Below are 16,935 nucleotides of genomic sequence, written 5' to 3'. Positions count from 1 at the left end.
AATGTAGTTTTTCTGTTTTATTTGTGCAATATATTTTACATAATATCCTAGAATTGTATTTAATTTTTGTTAATTTGGTGTGGATTATGTGTTGGCAGGTGAATTTGTTTCAATCTGCTCTGAGATTACAGCCACTGTGGATGTTATTTTGATCTGAAATGCCACTGACTTTAAAAAAAGAAATTACACTATTGAGAAAAGTTTTCATTCATTTTATAGTTTATGAATGTTTAGAGGTAACCAATCACAAGATGAGTCATGTTCGAACCATGAAGTTGTTTTATTTGAATGACAATAAAGACTTGCACATCACAAAGTGACTCATCAAGGTAAAATTGCATCTATAGTGCAAGTGAGTATCTTTTGAAACGACTACAGATAAAGATACACGTTAACAACACGTTATCACAAAAACGGTAAAACAACAATATGTAACAGGAGGCAAATTTATAGGAATGTGTCTTAACTTGGCAACCTTTTATCAAACATCTGTCTGAAAGTTCAAAACATCAACACACAAATTACAAGTCACTAAACTGCTTCTGATGCATATTTCCAAATGTGAAGAGATGATTCATCTTCATTGCCCCCAGAGGGATAATATGTACAGAGGCTGTGTCATCATTTCTACTCTGGGGGCACCGGCACACTTTTCTCCTCGCCACAGCTTTCACTCGTGTCAAGCTTCATCTTACAGGTTGCTTTATTGCCGCACTCACTGCCTGCCATTTGTAACTGTGTCTTTAACAGTGCATTCAGGCACTGCCGGTACCAGATGTTGTCTAGCGCCTGGCTGTGCTGCTCCTGATTCATCCAGCGTGGCCTTCCTTTCTTGATGTAATAGCGCATGTCACCGAACCACTGAATCAACAAGTAGCGGGGGATGTCAATCGCTTTTGCCAGTCGGCTGTAGTCATCCTTTTCTGGATACTGGCAGTGCAAGAAAGCCACCTTCATCATCGCCATCTGGGTTTGCGTCTTTTTATGGCAGCGGAGCCGAGTGGCAAATGTGCATGGGTCTACCTCATGACAATCCAGCTGTTGGGCGATGGATGAACCATCTGCAACAAAAAGATCATTGATTATTTCCATGAACTCCTTCAGTTTGCCAGCATCAGGGCCGGCATTATTGGGGTTTGTTGTTTCTGCTGCATTTGTCTGCATTTCTGTTTTCCCCTCAACGTCGCTTTTCACAGGGATCAAATGAATATTTGAAGTGGACGGGGGAACAGCGTCACCTCTTTCCAGCAGTTCTGTCTGGTTATCAGTGAGAGGAGGCATGTCAAAGGCCTGAGTTTGAGAAGGCGGAATGAGCAGAGGACTTGCATCCAGTAGCTCATCTGGCACAACAATGCTCTTTAGGGCAGGCCGCTCTTGGACCGACAGTAATCTTTTCTTTGCTTTTGACTTCTTCTTCTTTCTGGAGAAAAGTGTTGTCTCCGACTGAGTGATTATTTGCCACTCCCTCTCATCTTCATCACTTCTTATTTCTTCTTCCTCTGCACCCTCCACAACACCCTCTTCCTGTTGCTTCATTCTCTTCTTTCCCATCTGGGCCGTCACTGTCCTCCTTTTCCTCTTCTTCTGAGTATTCCCCATGTCTTCTTCTACTTTTCTGTCCTTCTCTTTCTTCATTGGTTGCACATGCTTCATTTTTCTCTCCAATTGCTCATTATCCCTCACATTTTCTCCCATCATCCTTCCCTCACTTGCACTCTGTTCCTCCCTAACCTCTCCTGCCTTCTTCCCACCAGGCTCTTTTACCTCTCTTGTGCATTTCTTATTCTCTCCTTTATCCTCTTTTACCTCCTTCCCCATGCTATTTTGCAGCTTTTCCTTTCCCTGACTTGACAGGATCTTCCTCTGAACCTTGCGTATGTCTTTATAGTCCCAGCTGATGCCATAATGGAGCCTCTGTACCATGAACCAAACCTTCACTTGGTCTGGGTGCAGGGAGCAGCGCTGCGCCAGTGCAGCTGTCTTTTTCTCTGTTAGGTATGGAAAGCGGTCGAAGGCCTTGTTTAGCTCTGCTGCACCGTCCAGCTGTAGGTTGATCTCGCTTGAGTGCACCCATATGAGCCTCTGACTGTCAGAGACCAGGGGGAGACACACTGCACTGCTCTGGTTCAGATTGAAAGCCATCGGCGCAATGTTCATATCTGATGAAGATTCTCCAGGAGCGTTGGGTGTTTCTTGTACAAGCCTGGGGGGTCCTCCATCAGCTTTTTGCCTCATCTTTTTCATCTGTGGCATTAACTCCTGCAACTAACAGACAAACAGTAAGGGTAAATATGTATTCATTAATAAAATAAAATAACATATACTGTGAGAAGATATAAATTTGTCACCTGTCAGATTTTTATTTACCATTTATATAGTGGTAGATATCCTTTTACTGTAATATTTCTGGTTATGGGGACCGCGCACCATGTATCAAGGCTGACTCCTTAATCTGATGAAATACTTGATTTGCCAGGTGTCGATTTGTTGTTTTATTTATAAACTGCCACAACTGAACTTTTAGGAAAGTGTATGATACATACGATATAAAATAACATATACTGTGATAAAGGATCCATATCATTACCCAACTCTACTTTACCTTAACAGGATGTAAAATAGATACCTTTTTAATAGCAGTGTTATCTGTTGTTAGCTGACAGCCATGTCCATGCAGCAGTACCTTCATTTACTGCATTCAAAATTAAAATATTACACATTATGAGCAAAATATAATTACATTTTTCATTGGGTAAATTACTTATTTCAAAGTGTCAAATTGTACATATATTTTACTTTTATTATTGATTAATGTGTTTGCAGCATTTAAATGTAGTAGGTAGATAGAGCGAATTTTTATACAACATCACTGATTTTTAGTTTCATCTTTAGCAAAGTTACCAGTGATTGGTCAGTTTAGGAACTAAAACCCAGAAAAATATAACATTGGTGAAAAAATAAAGTAAAAATTACATTTCCCTCTGAAATGCAGTAGAAGAAAGTTAACTTTACATACAATAGAAATATAATTACGTTACTCAAGTGAAGTACAACTAACGTTACCTAGTTTAACTTAACTGTTAGCATGATGGTTAACCAATCTAAATATCAACTGCCCCGTGTTAATTCCATGTTTCAACGAAATCATTAGCTAGCTAGCTAGCTAACCAAATAACACAAAAGAAAGAACGTCAACACTCGCGTTGAATTAACGTTAGCCTTTTTATGGGGTAAAATGTATATTATATATTATGTCGCTTAAGTTTAGCTAACTTGTTACATCATTAATCGATTGGGATTGAAGTGCTTCTTCCATTAGAATATTTGTCAGTTTGTTGGCACCATAGATATAAAACAAGGTTTCTAGCTATGCCTATGGTTAGCACGTTAACCTAAGATAGTTAGCTAGCGTTATCTTGCTATGTAAGCTGAACAGTACTGTTATGGTTATGATACAGTAAACTTAGCCTAAGTTGTCTTAACCTACAATTGTTTATCTTTATCGTGGCATGTAGTATCAAGAAGACACCGAGTATCAAGAAGAAACCGACATTATTATTAACTTCAATTAATGAATGGTTTGGAGTTCCTACCTTCAAGCATACAGAAATGTCTTGTAAGTATGACGGGATATTTTTCTCCTGATCTGGGTTCAGGCAGTTTATAACATTAACAGCGACATCTGTGATTGGTGGAGCTCGCTGTACCAGAGACGGGTTAGAACCGTTACCATGGCAATGTTTACCGCACCCGCGAAAGGCTAGCTGCTAGTCGATCTTGTCCCTTTGCCTTTTTTCGTTTTTAAAAATGTTTTTTGTGCCGGATCAAATGGTTTACACAAAGCATATCTGTTCTCTGTACTATGTACTAGACTTCAGGGACAAGGTGTTTCTGTGATATTATAATGTTTGTCCCTGAAGTTGGATAAATAGCAGGCTCTCACAGCTATCCTCAACTCATTCAAGCCTCTTTATACAGTCTATGATTCGAGCATTCATGCACATGCATTTGTCCATCTGCAGAGAGACTGAGTAAACCTACAGAAATTTAAGGCAAGTGTTGCCTAAAAATGTTTATTCAAACAAGAATTCCTATCACAGTTGGCAGCTCCACTCCTGTGATTGGACGGATGGAGTGTACAATTCAACAGCTCCACAAACTCAACCTCCATAATAACAATAAAGTTTACCGGTTTACCCATCTAAAACGGTTTCCAGAAAAGCCAAACATCATAACTTCTTATAAAGGTAGAACTAATTTGCCAGCATTAGTTTTAGCTGGATGTACCTTTTAAATTGGCAACTGGGTGTATAGATTTTAGTACCTGTCCACACACTCTTAAAACGTCCATGGTGCACACAGACAACTAACTATGCGCTAATTTGCACTCATTGTTTGACAAGGCACTGCAGGTGAACAAGATAAACAAAATAACTAGACATGTCACCACAGAACTTCCCCAATTAATGTATTTCCCCCTTAAATGTTAGGTTTAAATATGTAGATTAATTTAGAAGAAATCTACAGATGCAGCCTAAAACAAATACTATCTAAATGTGTATGTATGCCCACAACATGAAAAAAGTGTCCTGCATTAAACAGTAACTTCATCATTTTGATCGTATAGGCTCCTCATCTAAAAATAACAGTGTTTATTCATTATTGGTGCAGTGTTTTTCCTGTAAAATTAACAAAATTGCAGCAACAGCTTTTTACAGTTTAGTGTGAAGCTTTTTGTTGAGATTTATCAAAAATATTTTTTGAAGTTTTATTTATTCCAACACTAAAAAAAAGATTTAAAATGATTTATTGCCATTTGCAAAATAAACAAAACTATGTCCCTCTCCTTGGTGCAGTCACCTATTCTAAATATATATTCTAATATATATATATATATATATATATATATATATATATATATATATATATATATATATATATTGAAACTAGTAGCATAGAAAACATGCACATTGTAGCAGAGTTTCCTTTGGTGTTTGTGATCAACCTGATGAATACTAAAAAAGCATCTGTGTGAACTGATTATTTTGTTATTGAATCTATTAAACAATTGCATAAGGGAAATAAGATAAATTGGTAAGGTAGTCTGAGTTGCACAGCACGTCCCTGCCTGTAGTAGATTATTAATCTTGAATGATAAGGTAAGACAAGGAAAGGCCACCCTACTGATAATAAAAAGCCTTTCCTTGTCTTACCTTATCATTCAATAAAGATTACACTACTATATTGCTATAAAAGAGTAGTGTGTAGACTGTAGACAGTTTCTTTCCCATGAAATGATACTGCTGGAGAGTACACCTCAAGCTTTCGCACCAGACTCAGAGGGACCTGCGACAGGCAAACAGCTATTACATAATATTTAATTGAGAGTTAATCTTTAGTTTATAAGGACAGCCTAACTGAGAAAAGGCGAACGGTTTCCCTTAAAGCGGTCAACCCTCCAGGTGAAAATATGGCAAAACAAATGACCTGACTGCAAAAAGTGGAAGTTGTATGGAGATTTATGTCATGTAAATGTCATTGATTAGTGCTAAGCTGCAGTAAAATTAATATATACTGTAGAGCCAACGGGAGACTAACTGTAGTGCTAACAAGATCTCAGTAATAGCCTACTTATAACATGTATTATAAGAATATAATTACATATAATAATGTAATTATAACACGTGTGACATGAACCGTATCTACCTTAACCAAGTCTAACAGGCCTGGAGCCTCCAGTCTTATCTCTTATCCTTGGCCTTATGCCCTCCCGCCTGCCGTCCCCGAGCTTCTACCTTTCAAAATAAAAGCTCGCGTCTGGTTCGTACTTCGGTGTTTGGGATGTTTTTGAACTAAACAGTACGGCAATCATGCTAATGAATACAATTATTTTTTTCAGCAGATGTCTTACTTACAACACGATTCAGCTAGCAAAGCAGGTTTGTGTTTATGTGCGGGATTTATTCAGTTTGGTAAATCCCACGATCTCCACAAAGCGCTCAAGTTGGCTGACTGACTAAACAGGGAGGGACAAGAAATCCTGTCTGTTGGTTTATTTTTATTTTAAGAGCGAATTGCTCCACAATATGAATACAGTTTGATTATCACTTTTATTTTGTTGGTAACCGTTTTTGTATAAAGTTGTTGTATAATCGCAATATTCGAGGGTACACTTCAGTGATGCTTACGGACCTCGAAATTAAACCCTCTCTCATGTGATATTGCTTAAACAAATGTCAACGTTAAACGTTGATGCAGTTTTAAATGGTCCCTTCACCTCTAAAAATGTAGCCTATACTTTGTTTTTATGATCTCAGAAATGAGGTTAACCAATATGTTATTATAAATCAAATTTCATATCTCTATCTTCTTCTATCTCATGAATCTCCTATTATTTTAAACGTGTATTATTTTAGTAGGCCTATTACATGTGGGTGGCTTTGTTGAGCTATAGGCCTATGTTTTTCACCTCGTTATGCTTGTCCTTTTTTGTACTGTTATGAATTTGCAAATAAAGCATTAGGCTAATTAAAAACAAGGTAAAGTCTTCGCAGATTTCATCAAATAAGGATACAACAATAACGTCCACAGATCTGCCAACTAGGCTTTGTATGGCTATCGTTCATTTAAGAGTTTAAATCGTTAATTTAAGAGCTCACTAACTTAACCGTGACTGCATCTAGACAATAATTCTCGATTTCGTATTTTTGACCCTCTGAATTTACCGTTGGAGACGCCCAGGCATGAGACGGCAGCTTGCACCCATCTGTCTGACTCACTACACCTCCTTTTGCAGAAATCGAAACTTTTGTGCAGTGCTGCTGTGGCAGAGCAGATCAGAGCAGAAACTGAGCAACCAGAAACGGGTGAACAACTACTCTGCCAAAACAAAGTCAACCAAAGAGCAACAAGAAGGATCCTAAGGATTTTCGATCGTGAATAATATTCAAGACAAATCCAATCAGGACTTCCTGTTTTTGACTTCCTGCTTCTGAAAACATGTCTGACAATCTACAAAATGACCTACAAGTTATTTTCTGCGAGATGTGTACAGAAGAGGACAGGAAACCAGCACGGAAGACCTGCATGAAATGTGAGATCTCCATGTGTGTCCAGCACCTCCAGGCCCACCTAACCACTCCTGTGTTACTACAGACTCATCCTCTGACTGAGCCTATGGCCATATGTGGGACCACTAAATGCCCCCAACATGGCAAACTCCTTGAGTACTTCTGCTTGGATGACATGACCTGTGTGTGTGTTTCATGCGCCATTGAAGACCAGCACCGCATACACAATATGAAGACCTTCTCCACAGCCCACAAAGAGCTCATGGAGAAGCTCAATACTGAGCAGCAGGCCTTACTAGGGAAAACTGATGATGAGAATGTGAGTCTGGAAAAGTGGGAGAAGAGTGAAAGAGAGAAGCTGGGTCGCTCCAGTGTGCGTCTCATTGAGGCTGTGACTAACCTGCGTGACATTGCCCTGACCAGTGTCCAGAGTTCAGTCACTGCCCGCATGGTGTCTATCAAAACCAGCAACAGCAGCATGCAAGCAGCACAGAAGGAGAAGGACACCTTCAGATTCCTGCAGCTGTATTCTCAGGTGCATCAGGATGTGGAGAAAGCCAAGGCTGTGGATCTGAGAAAAGGGTTGGAGCCTGGCAGCGATCGGGACAAACTGGTTCAGGAGATAAGACAGAATGGTGAACAAATGGTAAAGCAAGCAGGCCACTTCTGGGGATCACTGTTGACTCTGGTTGACCCAGAGAACCACCAGGAGCTCAATGCTACAAGTTCAGACCTGATCTTTGACCCACAGACTTTGGACCCTGGCATGTCACTGTCCAAAGACAAAAGGAAGATTTTCCACAGTAGTTGGCTGGAGCAATGCTCTGCTATGCTTCTAATTCGTAGTGCCAAGTCAGTTCCTAACTTTCAGAGGTGGATGGTCAGACTTTCCCAAGACTCTGACTGGACCATTGGTTTATGTGACAAACAGTCTGCAAAGAACTTGAAGGATGGACATGTCTATGGTCTGTGCTACGAAGGTGACCAACTCAGCTCCGTCACAACAGAGTATGGTGACTGTTGTGACGCATCAGTCAGTTCAGAAGGTGTTTTTGGGCAGCTGAAAAATGTCATGGCCACAACAGAGAAAAAACGCAGAGTTTCCTCAGTACTAATCACACGTCAGGGCAAAAATGGAGATTGTACCGTACCAAGACCCGAAGTGGTGGAGGTGTTTTGGAATTTTGCTGCTTCCTCACTGTCCTTCTTCAACAGAATCGGACAGCACCAGAGGGAAGAAATAATCACAATTGAGATGAGCCTCAACAGCTGGGACCTGGCCCCCTTTGTTCAACTAGCAAAGACAAATGTCCAAAATATCCCCCAGCAGCAATGGGAGTGCCCCTGTGGGAAGGTTTACCACAAGAACAGCAACGGATACACCGAAGTAAATGCTGGCTTCTGTAAGCGCAACCCTCCTGCTCAAACCAATTGTTCCTGTGGAGCAATTATTGGTGACATACGCATCACAGAGGTGGTTTGTGAGCTTCAGTAATGGGTGGGACCGCGCTGGTCATTGCTTATCATTATACAAAGCTAAGAAGTGCATGGCTACAAATATCTACAGTAATAGTTTGTAAAACCTTGTGCTTTCATTGGATGAGTACACGTCAATAAAAGGACAATAAAACAATAAAAGGCATTCTATTCTATGTCATTGCTAAGCATCAAGTTGCTGTCAAATGAAAATAGTGCTTTTAGCTCAAATATCAGAAATAAGCCAATGCTTTTATTGTTTTAGTGTACAAAATACATATCATACACTAGAAACAATGTAACATCTTCAGCTTATTTTGGTGTAGGAATTACTTCTAATGTATGCAACAAGGTGGTTTTTTTAACTGTAATGTTTCTAGTTTTTTCTGTCTGCCAGTTTAAGGTGTTTGTCTCCATCTACTGGTGGTGAATGTGTCATTGTTCTCACATAGTACAGTTATTTTACAGAGCAGTCTTTAAAAATTAAATCAGAATGTCAGAAAGGATTTGTTCCTTTGTACCATACTTACTTTGCAAATGATCCGATTAATAATAAAGCTAGTAAAAGGTTAAGATGTGGAATGTTTTTAATGACTGGTTGAAACGTGAATTTGAAAACTGCATTTAGATTTTTACATTTTGCTATTTTCACACCAATGTGACAATAAGAAAATTAAACAACACAAATCATGTAATAACAGCTCGAAGTGAAGTATCTACAGACACTGTGTGAAGTGAAACCATAATAACCCAATACTCACGGCGTAAAACCTCCAAGGAATGATCCCTTAATTTTAAGGCTGTAATGAATCATACAATAATTTGAATGTGCACATCGCTAACATGAGTCCACACAAACTTTGGTACTGATCAGGAGCAGCTAGAACCAGGGAAGATAAAGGCTGCATAATAATATATATCTTTATGTTGAATAACACCTCTGCTATGAATTCAGCACTTCATTGGTTTGTACCGTACAGTATGTGCTCTAGTACAGTACTCTAGCATTCAGCATATACTGGTCCATACTGTATATAAATTATCCCATAATCTAATTAATTTAAAACAAAAGAACTTTCAAAGCATATTTATGAAATGATAAGTGCAAAACTTAAAGAGTGGTGGAATGATTGAATTTCTTAAAAACAGTTAAATTACCTAATTAGCCCCAGCAGCTAAATACATATTTAGTACTTTCTAAATAATTTAAGACACTTGCTATAATTTTATATATGCGTGTGAGGCTTACAGTATAATATTAGCATAGAGCCTAACTACATGTTGTAGATACTGTTAATAGACAGTTATGGTTTTGCATAAAAACTAAACTAAACTAAAGAACTAAAGACCTTGCATTGGAATGATGAGACAGCAGTCATGCAAAGAGCTGGAGACATACTGCTCTAGCTTACATCTTCCTGTCTAGGGACACTGGCCCCTGGAACACTTTGTAGATTGTATGAAAAAAGTAACATTCAGAGTCTAAAGCGACTCCGAGTCTGTGTAATGAAAAATATTTCTGTTAATGTCAATGAAGTCAAAACCCAATATACTAAAATTACATTGCAATGAAAAAGGAAAGTAAAAGGACAGTATTTCAGTATTAATATTCATGTCTGTTCACTTGTGTTTACACATGGACAAACAGCATCATTCAGGCAGTGTTGCAGACTTATAACCTTCGTTGTGAAGCAGGATCGAGCTGGACATTCAGCTGTCGTTGCCGAAGACAGTGTTGAGCTGTTGGGTGACCCTGATGAAGGTGGTCCTGCGGCTCAGCTCCTTCAGTTTACCTGCCCCAACATAGGTGCAGGTAGATCGGACCCCGCCCAGGACGTCTCGTATTGTCTCGTCCACCGGACCTTTGTAAATAACTTCGACTGTCTTCCCCTCCGACGCTCTGGAGGCAAAAAAACCAAAAAAAAAAAAACAACTGGGATTCAGTGTAAACATGGTATACTATGTCAACACCAATGACCCAAAAACATATAAGAAAAACTGACATATTTCTTCCGATACACACCAAATTAACTGTGACTCTGACCTGTACTCAGCCACGCCTCCTGCATGTTTCTTCATCGCCGTGTCGGAGCTCATTCCATAGAACAGCTTGTATTTCTTGCCATTTTTTTCAATAATCTCTCCCCCGCTCTCTGAGTGTCCAGCAAGCATACCACCCAGCATCACAAAGTCCGCTCCAGCACCTGAGAGCAAACAGAAAGCGTTCCTACTATGGTTGGAATTTGAGTGCAATTTGAAAACAGTAAAGCTTACCAAAAGCCTTTGACACATCTCCTGGGCAAGTACATCCCCCATCCTGGGTGAAAGAGAAGACAAAACATATCACAATGTTTTGAGTGTGACTGTATGTTTATCATGGTTGAATGTACAACTTAGAGACAAAAGATAAGGCTACACATTCTCAGGGTGAAATACATGTCTAACAAACCATGTTGACTGTGGGAAGACAAGACATGAATAAGTTTCAGTTCAAAGCATTGTTTTTCCTTGCCCAGAGTTGGATGAGAAGATCGATAGCATTCTGTCCAGTCAATATGAACCTGGAACCATTAGCCAGTTAGCTTAGAATAAAGCATATAAAGACTGGAAATGTGGAAAACAATTCTGAATTTTGATCATTTCGGACGGACCCAGGCTAGCTGTTTCCCAGTTACCAGCCTCTATGCTAAGCTCAGCTAACTGGCTGCTGGCTGTAGTTTCATAATTAGCACACAGACATGAAAGTGGTATTAATCTTTTCATCTAACTCTCAGCAAGAAAGCAAAGCCTATTTCCCAGAATGTCAAACTATTTAACATTATTTCTACACAAAAGAAGAACTGTGTAGAACGCGTGATTAAATCCTTGGATTATCAGAGAAGAGAGTCACTCACAGAGATGATGTGGCCACCCAAGCCATGGGCAGCATCTGCACACTCGATCACAGCGCTGAGCTGGGGGTAGCCCACCCCCGTCTTCTTGCGGGTGGTACACACAGAGCCTGTAGAGGAAGACACAGGGGCAAGAAATGACTGTTAAGATTTCTAGTTTGCAGTCTATGATGACAGGAAACTTGCAATTTGTAAGCATTGTTTATGGTCTGTTTGATCTCTAAGTGCCAAATGAATGGAGCAAGGCAAGGCAGCGTTATTTGTATGGCACATTTCAGATACAAGGCAATTCAAAGTGCTTAACATAAGACATTAAAGAGCAGTTAAAAACAATTAAAACATCCATGGAGGTTGCTACGTGGCAAATATCTATCCAGGAGAGTATGTGAAAGTGTATTTAATATAATATAAATGTAGACATAGAAATATGTTAGGCTGTAATCACCTGGTCCGATGCCTACTTTGATGATGTCAGCGCCAGCCAGGATTAGCTCCTCTACCATCTCTCCTGTCACCACGTTTCCTGCCTGAGCAACATAACAAATGTTTTATTGATTACTTATCAAAGAAATGTTGACATGTGAACACCCATTCCATTTTCAGCCCCAGTTTAAAGGCAGACATCTACTGACCATTATAGTGTGAGAGGGGAACTTCTCCCTGACGTCTTTGACAAAGTGAACAAAGTGTTCGGAGTAGCCGTTGGCCACGTCCACACAGATAAACTGCAGCTTTGGCACCGCCGCCAAGATGGCTGAAATCCTGTCAAAGTCCCCTTCCCCGGTCCCTGTGCTAACTGCTACACTCTGGAAGATAAACGGAGAAGAGAATGACTTGTGTTACAAAAAAATGCCACAATAATAAAGGGTTACATAATAATTAACACTTTGAGTACCTTCAGGCATTCAGGATTCTGTTTTGCAAACTCCACCCAGTCATCCACGGAGTAATGTTTGTGAATCGTGGTGAAAAGAGTGAACTAGTGGAAGAGAAAAAGAAAAACAGAGTAATTGAGATATTCTAACAGTGAGTGAATGAACAAACAAAACAATAAATAAATCAATATATTAGTGAGTTTTTTCAAATCTATGAGGTGCCTCTTATTTTTCTGTGACTTAAAAGGCGAAGAGGACCCGGAATTATGACATACAACAGTTTGTATCATTCATTATCATTATATGGATAAAGACAAAAATGCTACACATAAGCCACCAATACTTAAGTTCTGGCACCTGGGAACCATAATCGGGGAAGGCTTGATCACCTCACCTATCAGCCTGCTTTGTAATATAGGGATTATTAGGCATTATAGCGTCCACTGCTTGGAATACATTTAGGTTCACTTAGCTGACTCCAAGACTGTACAAGAGAAAATGATAAATAACCCTATGTGCTCTGTAAAGCTCTTTGTGAAATAATAAGTGATTCATACATATACACATCCCATGTAATGCATAACTTACCTGGTGCAAAGCCAGGGCCATCTCAAAGGTCCCCACGGTGTCCATGTTTGCAGCGATGATGGGGATCCCTCTGTAGCTGCCCTTGGAGTTCCTGAAAGTGTAGCTCCTCATTAGGTCTACCTGTGAACGGCAAAAACAATGTGACATTAGTGTAGTTAATACTTTTAAAGATGTGTTTAACTAACTAGGAAACTCTTGCATCGGTATGTGAATGTGTGTGAACCATGTTTATCTGATGAGCAGGTGGCACCTTGTATGGCAGCCTCGACCAGAGTGTATAAATGTGTGTGAATGGTGCCTGTAATAATATATGTAAAAGCACTTTGAGTAGTCATTAAGACTAGAAAAGCTATATAACACACACATACAGTCCATTCTAAGTGACCACATCACACCAATCCTTGCTGCCCTTCACTGATTACCTGAGTTTTAGAATTGAGATTTTACTGCTTTTTTAAGCCTTGAACGGTATGGCTGCTGCCTATATATGTAATCTGCTAATTGCTTATTAGCCTGATTGGTGCTTGAGATTCTCTGGCAGGGCCCTACTATTAGTTCTAAGATCTCATATTGTCAACAAAGGGGCTTTTGCTGTCCGGGTCGGTAAAACTCCCTGCCTGAGGATGTCACGCTGGCAAACTCATTATCTTTCTTTAAATATCTTAAGTCTTAAGACTCCATTTTATCTTGTGACTTTTTTCTTAACTGGTGATATTTGTTGTGTAGTTATTGTATATTGTTATCTTGAGTTCTGGGTCTTAACTACCTCTATCTTTTATTGTAAAGCACTTTTTAACTTTTCTTTTAAAATGTGCTATATAAATAAATATATTATTATTATTACTACTACTTTTCCCTACTTTAATAACTACCAAATGCCTATGAGGATTACCTTACCAGGAAAAAGTAAAGGTTCAGATAATGGAAAAATCTGTTTTTACATCAGTCAGTTTTCATGTGTAAAAAAACAAATCCACACGTACCTCGCTCCTTGACTTAAGTGTGCTCCGCTTTGGACGGAGGAGCACATCCTTGAAGTCCAGCTTGATGTCATTCTCAATGCGAGGCATTTTGGAAACAGGCTGTACAGGTTGTGTAACAAAAAAAAAGTTAAATGGAGCAGTTTGTCCTAGAATGTGGATCTGTGAAAGAGAGAGAGAGAGAGAGAGAGAGAGAGAGAGAGAGAGCAGATCAGATCATCTGGATGACTGCTTTGTGCTGCGTGTTTTTTTCGTTTTTAGACTCCTTTTTTTCTCCCTTCATACACTAACATATGGTCATTAAATGCCATTAACTAACGTTATATCAGGCAAGGTCTACAAACATTAGCCTTAACTGTAATAACTATTTGGTGGAGATGTAATAAGGTTTTATTTAGCTAGCTAGCGATTTCAAAAACGCTTAAACGCTACTGAAAGTAATATTGAAATGCTGTACCGTTATGCATAGCTACTGAACCACAAAGATCAGAACAGCGTTGCTTCTTCTTCTTTGGCCCAAATGTCAAAATGCAAGGTTAGCTATGCCGTTTAAGGTGTCACATTATTGTCACATCAACTTTATTAACGTTAGCATTGCAAACAGTTAACGTAAGAAAAAGCTGTTAACTTAAGTAGAATATTTAGCGAAATCAAGTATTTACCTTAAGGTAAGTATGGTTGATTTTTGTCTGTGCCGCTGTCTCTTTTTCCACTGTGTGCGCGGGAAGCTTTACGGGGGCGAACACCAATTTACCTTGTAGTTTTTAAAGGGCTTTAGCTAGTAGGCGGTGGGCAGGCAAAAACTACAATGCGAAACTCGCTTTACGACACGTTGCACTGATGTTGTAAAGGTTATTTGAGGTATTCAGCAAACACATTTCGGTTAATTTTGTTGAGGCGATACTCACGCTAGTATAAGACATTTTTAGTGCAAATTCTGTTCTTTTCTGACGGTAAATAAAGCAAATGCGCAGTCCAAAATCAAGTTGAAGAGGAACCGTTGACGTACAAACAAGAAGGCGGTGGGTTTCACTGTGGAACACAGGAAACATCCGTTTAATTTTTGCAAGGGTTTCTGTCAGTTTCCTGACAAAAAATATCGTATTATCATTGTTGTATATCAAATCATAGATTTAGTTAAGATAATATCATACTACTGATCCTGCTCGAGTTTATTTTATAAAAGGAGTCAACAAAGATGCTGATTAAAGTGAAGGTAAGTCAAAGCAAGTATTAGCCCAGTGGTTTAACAGTAAACATTTGAATAGTTGTTACGTCCTATCATTTTTATTTGCTCAACAATAACCCTCAAATTGTTTCATTTTTATTTATTTTTTATCTCAGACACTCACAGGGAAAGAGATAGAAATTGACATAGAGCCCACAGATAAGGTATAATTATCTTTTATTTTCCCATATGTGCTGTATGCTAATAATTACCCTTTAATCAGTATGTGTATGTGTTTTACATTCATTTCCATCCAGGTGGAGCGTATTAAAGAAAGGGTGGAGGAGAAAGAAGGGATCCCTCCGCAGCAGCAGAGGTTGATATACAGTGGAAAACAGATGTAAGATTATGATGCACTTTCTTTAATATACCTAGACTTAATATTCTGGATTTTTGTTATTGCCAACATATCCCATGTAAACCAAAAAACATCAATGAATTGATCCTCCTAACAAGTACTGCCTATGTGTCCAAAGCCCGATAAATCTTATTCCTCTGTGCCATAGACCTCCATTGTTGTCAAAAAACTATTACTAATACATCAATGAACCACACTGTCATGTTCCCGCATTACGATGAACAGAGGCACTGCAGTTTGCTTTGAGTCAATCCCACATACTACGCTGTCCAGGTTGCTGTAAATACTCACTTGTGCACCAATCGGCAGCTGAAAATAGTCCCAAACAAATGGACTATTTACCCCTGTTTTAGTAATGTTTGTTACAAACTATAACATCCAGCCTTTATTTAAAATCCTCTATATTCTGGACCCGTTTTCAAAAACTGTGTATCTTTAGTAGGATGGTTTTAATAGTGGTATTTTTGCTGTCTGACACCTTCTACCCTGCATCCCTTTTGTCTTTATTCTCAGGAACGATGAGAAAACAGCGGCAGACTATAAAATCCAGGGAGGTTCTGTTCTCCATCTGGTACTTGCTCTGCGAGGAGGGCAGGTGCTGTGACAGGTACAGTATAGGCTCTCCCAGAAGCCTATACTCCAAGCCTGTGTTGTAGCCATCACTTGGAAACATGCCTTAGCTTTCTGCGATGCCTACACTAAACGGATACAGCGAAGACATACAGCCATGTGTTGTGGAGTCACCTGGCGGCATCGTAGGCAACACAGAGCCATTGGTAGAAAGAGATAGATCAGGTTCTACCTGTGGCAGCCACTTCCCTACAGCCAAAAATGTGTTGGCTGCAAACACCCCCTCACTGTAACATTGTCATGGCGAGACACTCCATATGTTAAAGCTTGCCCTGGCAGCAAAGGCAAAGTTACTTTCAGAATTAAATAAAGCTTTGGCTAAAGATTTACAACCCAGAGCTAATTTTGGTGCTCCAGAAAACTGTACTGTACTGTTTCTTTCTGTGGCTCTGCATGTAAGCATCTATCTTTATTCCACTGAATATATAACAGAGATAACTGTAGCTTAATATGCTGAAACCCATCCTTGGATTACAGGTTTTTCCTTCAGATGGTGATTTTTCTGCTTCATCCATGTTTTATTCTGTTCCCTACAAAAAGCCCAAACTCACTCAGTATAACTATCTGAGGCTACAGGGTGTATTAACATAGCAAAAGTCATTCTCTCTTGTAAAGCACCCGTGTAGCTCAGTTAGATTTGTGAAAAATGGACAACAGCATAATTAAAGGAATATTTTGAGAAATACATACAGTATAATGACTTTCTGGCTAAACGTTGGATGAGAAAATTGATATTCTCATCTAACTCTCAGGCAGAAAGCAAATAAGAGCATTTCCCTAAATGTCAAACTTAAGTCAGGAAAACCTCCTCCCACTAACTCTAAATCATGTACCACAGA

General features: G+C 39.3%; 4 protein-coding genes across 6 annotated transcripts; 2 read left to right on the top strand and 2 right to left on the bottom strand.

The window, feature by feature from the left end:
- Nucleotides 1–273: 273 nt before the first annotated feature.
- homezb (homeobox and leucine zipper encoding b) lies at nucleotides 274–6,806 on the bottom strand. Its single transcript, XM_078275565.1, has 2 exons — nucleotides 6,726–6,806; nucleotides 274–2,265 (listed from the first exon to the last, which is right to left on the bottom strand). Exon 2 carries the CDS (start codon nucleotides 2,251–2,253, stop codon nucleotides 628–630), a length of 1,626 nt encoding a protein of 541 aa, XP_078131691.1. The 5' UTR covers nucleotides 2,254–2,265; nucleotides 6,726–6,806; the 3' UTR covers nucleotides 274–627.
- On the top strand, nucleotides 6,764–9,119 carry LOC144533985 (uncharacterized). Its single transcript, XM_078275567.1, has one exon. The coding sequence runs from the start codon at nucleotides 7,000–7,002 to the stop codon at nucleotides 8,563–8,565; it is 1,566 nt and encodes a 521-aa protein (XP_078131693.1). The 5' UTR covers nucleotides 6,764–6,999; the 3' UTR covers nucleotides 8,566–9,119.
- On the bottom strand, nucleotides 9,116–14,648 carry gmpr2 (guanosine monophosphate reductase 2). Of its 3 annotated transcripts, none has more exons than XM_078275568.1 (10): nucleotides 14,543–14,648; nucleotides 13,884–14,042; nucleotides 12,901–13,020; nucleotides 12,333–12,416; nucleotides 12,070–12,243; nucleotides 11,883–11,964; nucleotides 11,441–11,547; nucleotides 10,821–10,863; nucleotides 10,591–10,750; nucleotides 9,116–10,446 (listed from the first exon to the last, which is right to left on the bottom strand). In XM_078275568.1, exons 2-10 carry the CDS (start codon nucleotides 13,968–13,970, stop codon nucleotides 10,257–10,259), a joined length of 1,047 nt encoding a protein of 348 aa, XP_078131694.1. In that variant the 5' UTR covers nucleotides 13,971–14,042; nucleotides 14,543–14,648; the 3' UTR covers nucleotides 9,116–10,256. The 3 variants fall into 3 exon arrangements, with proteins under 3 accessions (XP_078131694.1, XP_078131696.1, XP_078131695.1); XM_078275570.1 differs by having other exon boundaries at nucleotides 13,884–13,982; nucleotides 14,543–14,634; XM_078275569.1 differs by lacking the exon at nucleotides 14,543–14,648 and adding an exon at nucleotides 14,338–14,495.
- A 126-nt stretch (nucleotides 14,649–14,774) lies between these two features.
- nedd8 (NEDD8 ubiquitin like modifier) lies at nucleotides 14,775–16,870 on the top strand. Its single transcript, XM_078275571.1, has 4 exons — nucleotides 14,775–15,096; nucleotides 15,225–15,272; nucleotides 15,366–15,448; nucleotides 15,980–16,870. The coding sequence occupies exons 1-4, from the start codon at nucleotides 15,079–15,081 to the stop codon at nucleotides 16,068–16,070; spliced, it is 240 nt and encodes a 79-aa protein (XP_078131697.1). The 5' UTR covers nucleotides 14,775–15,078; the 3' UTR covers nucleotides 16,071–16,870.
- The last annotated feature ends 65 nt before the right edge of the window (nucleotides 16,871–16,935 follow it).

Source organism: Sander vitreus, chromosome 19 (assembly GCF_031162955.1).
Source record: "Sander vitreus isolate 19-12246 chromosome 19, sanVit1, whole genome shotgun sequence".
Lineage (NCBI taxonomy): Eukaryota > Metazoa > Chordata > Actinopteri > Perciformes > Percidae > Sander > Sander vitreus.
Note: the sequence above shows the minus strand (reverse complement) of the source record. Positions and strands in the feature narration are given on the sequence as shown.

What these genes read in the sequence shown, in the direction of transcription:
- homezb (XM_078275565.1), bottom strand. Translation starts at nt 2,253, where the DNA reads ATGCCACAGATGAAAAAGATGAGGCAAAAAGCTGATGGAGGACCCCCC.
- LOC144533985 (XM_078275567.1), top strand. Translation starts at nt 7,000, where the DNA reads ATGTCTGACAATCTACAAAATGACCTACAAGTTATTTTCTGCGAGATG.
- gmpr2 (XM_078275568.1), bottom strand. Translation starts at nt 13,970, where the DNA reads ATGCCTCGCATTGAGAATGACATCAAGCTGGACTTCAAGGATGTGCTC. An exon ending in TGGCCCTGGCTTTGCACCAG is followed by an intron (nt 12,417 to 12,900) that starts GTAAGTTATGCA and finishes CTCTTCCACTAG; the next exon opens with TTCACTCTTTTCACCACGAT. An exon ending in AGAATCCTGAATGCCTGAAG is followed by an intron (nt 12,244 to 12,332) that starts GTACTCAAAGTG and finishes TTTATCTTCCAG; the next exon opens with AGTGTAGCAGTTAGCACAGG.
- nedd8 (XM_078275571.1), top strand. An exon ending in ACATAGAGCCCACAGATAAG is followed by an intron (nt 15,273 to 15,365) that starts GTATAATTATCT and finishes ATTTCCATCCAG; the next exon opens with GTGGAGCGTATTAAAGAAAG. An exon ending in ATATACAGTGGAAAACAGAT is followed by an intron (nt 15,449 to 15,979) that starts GTAAGATTATGA and finishes CTTTATTCTCAG; the next exon opens with GAACGATGAGAAAACAGCGG.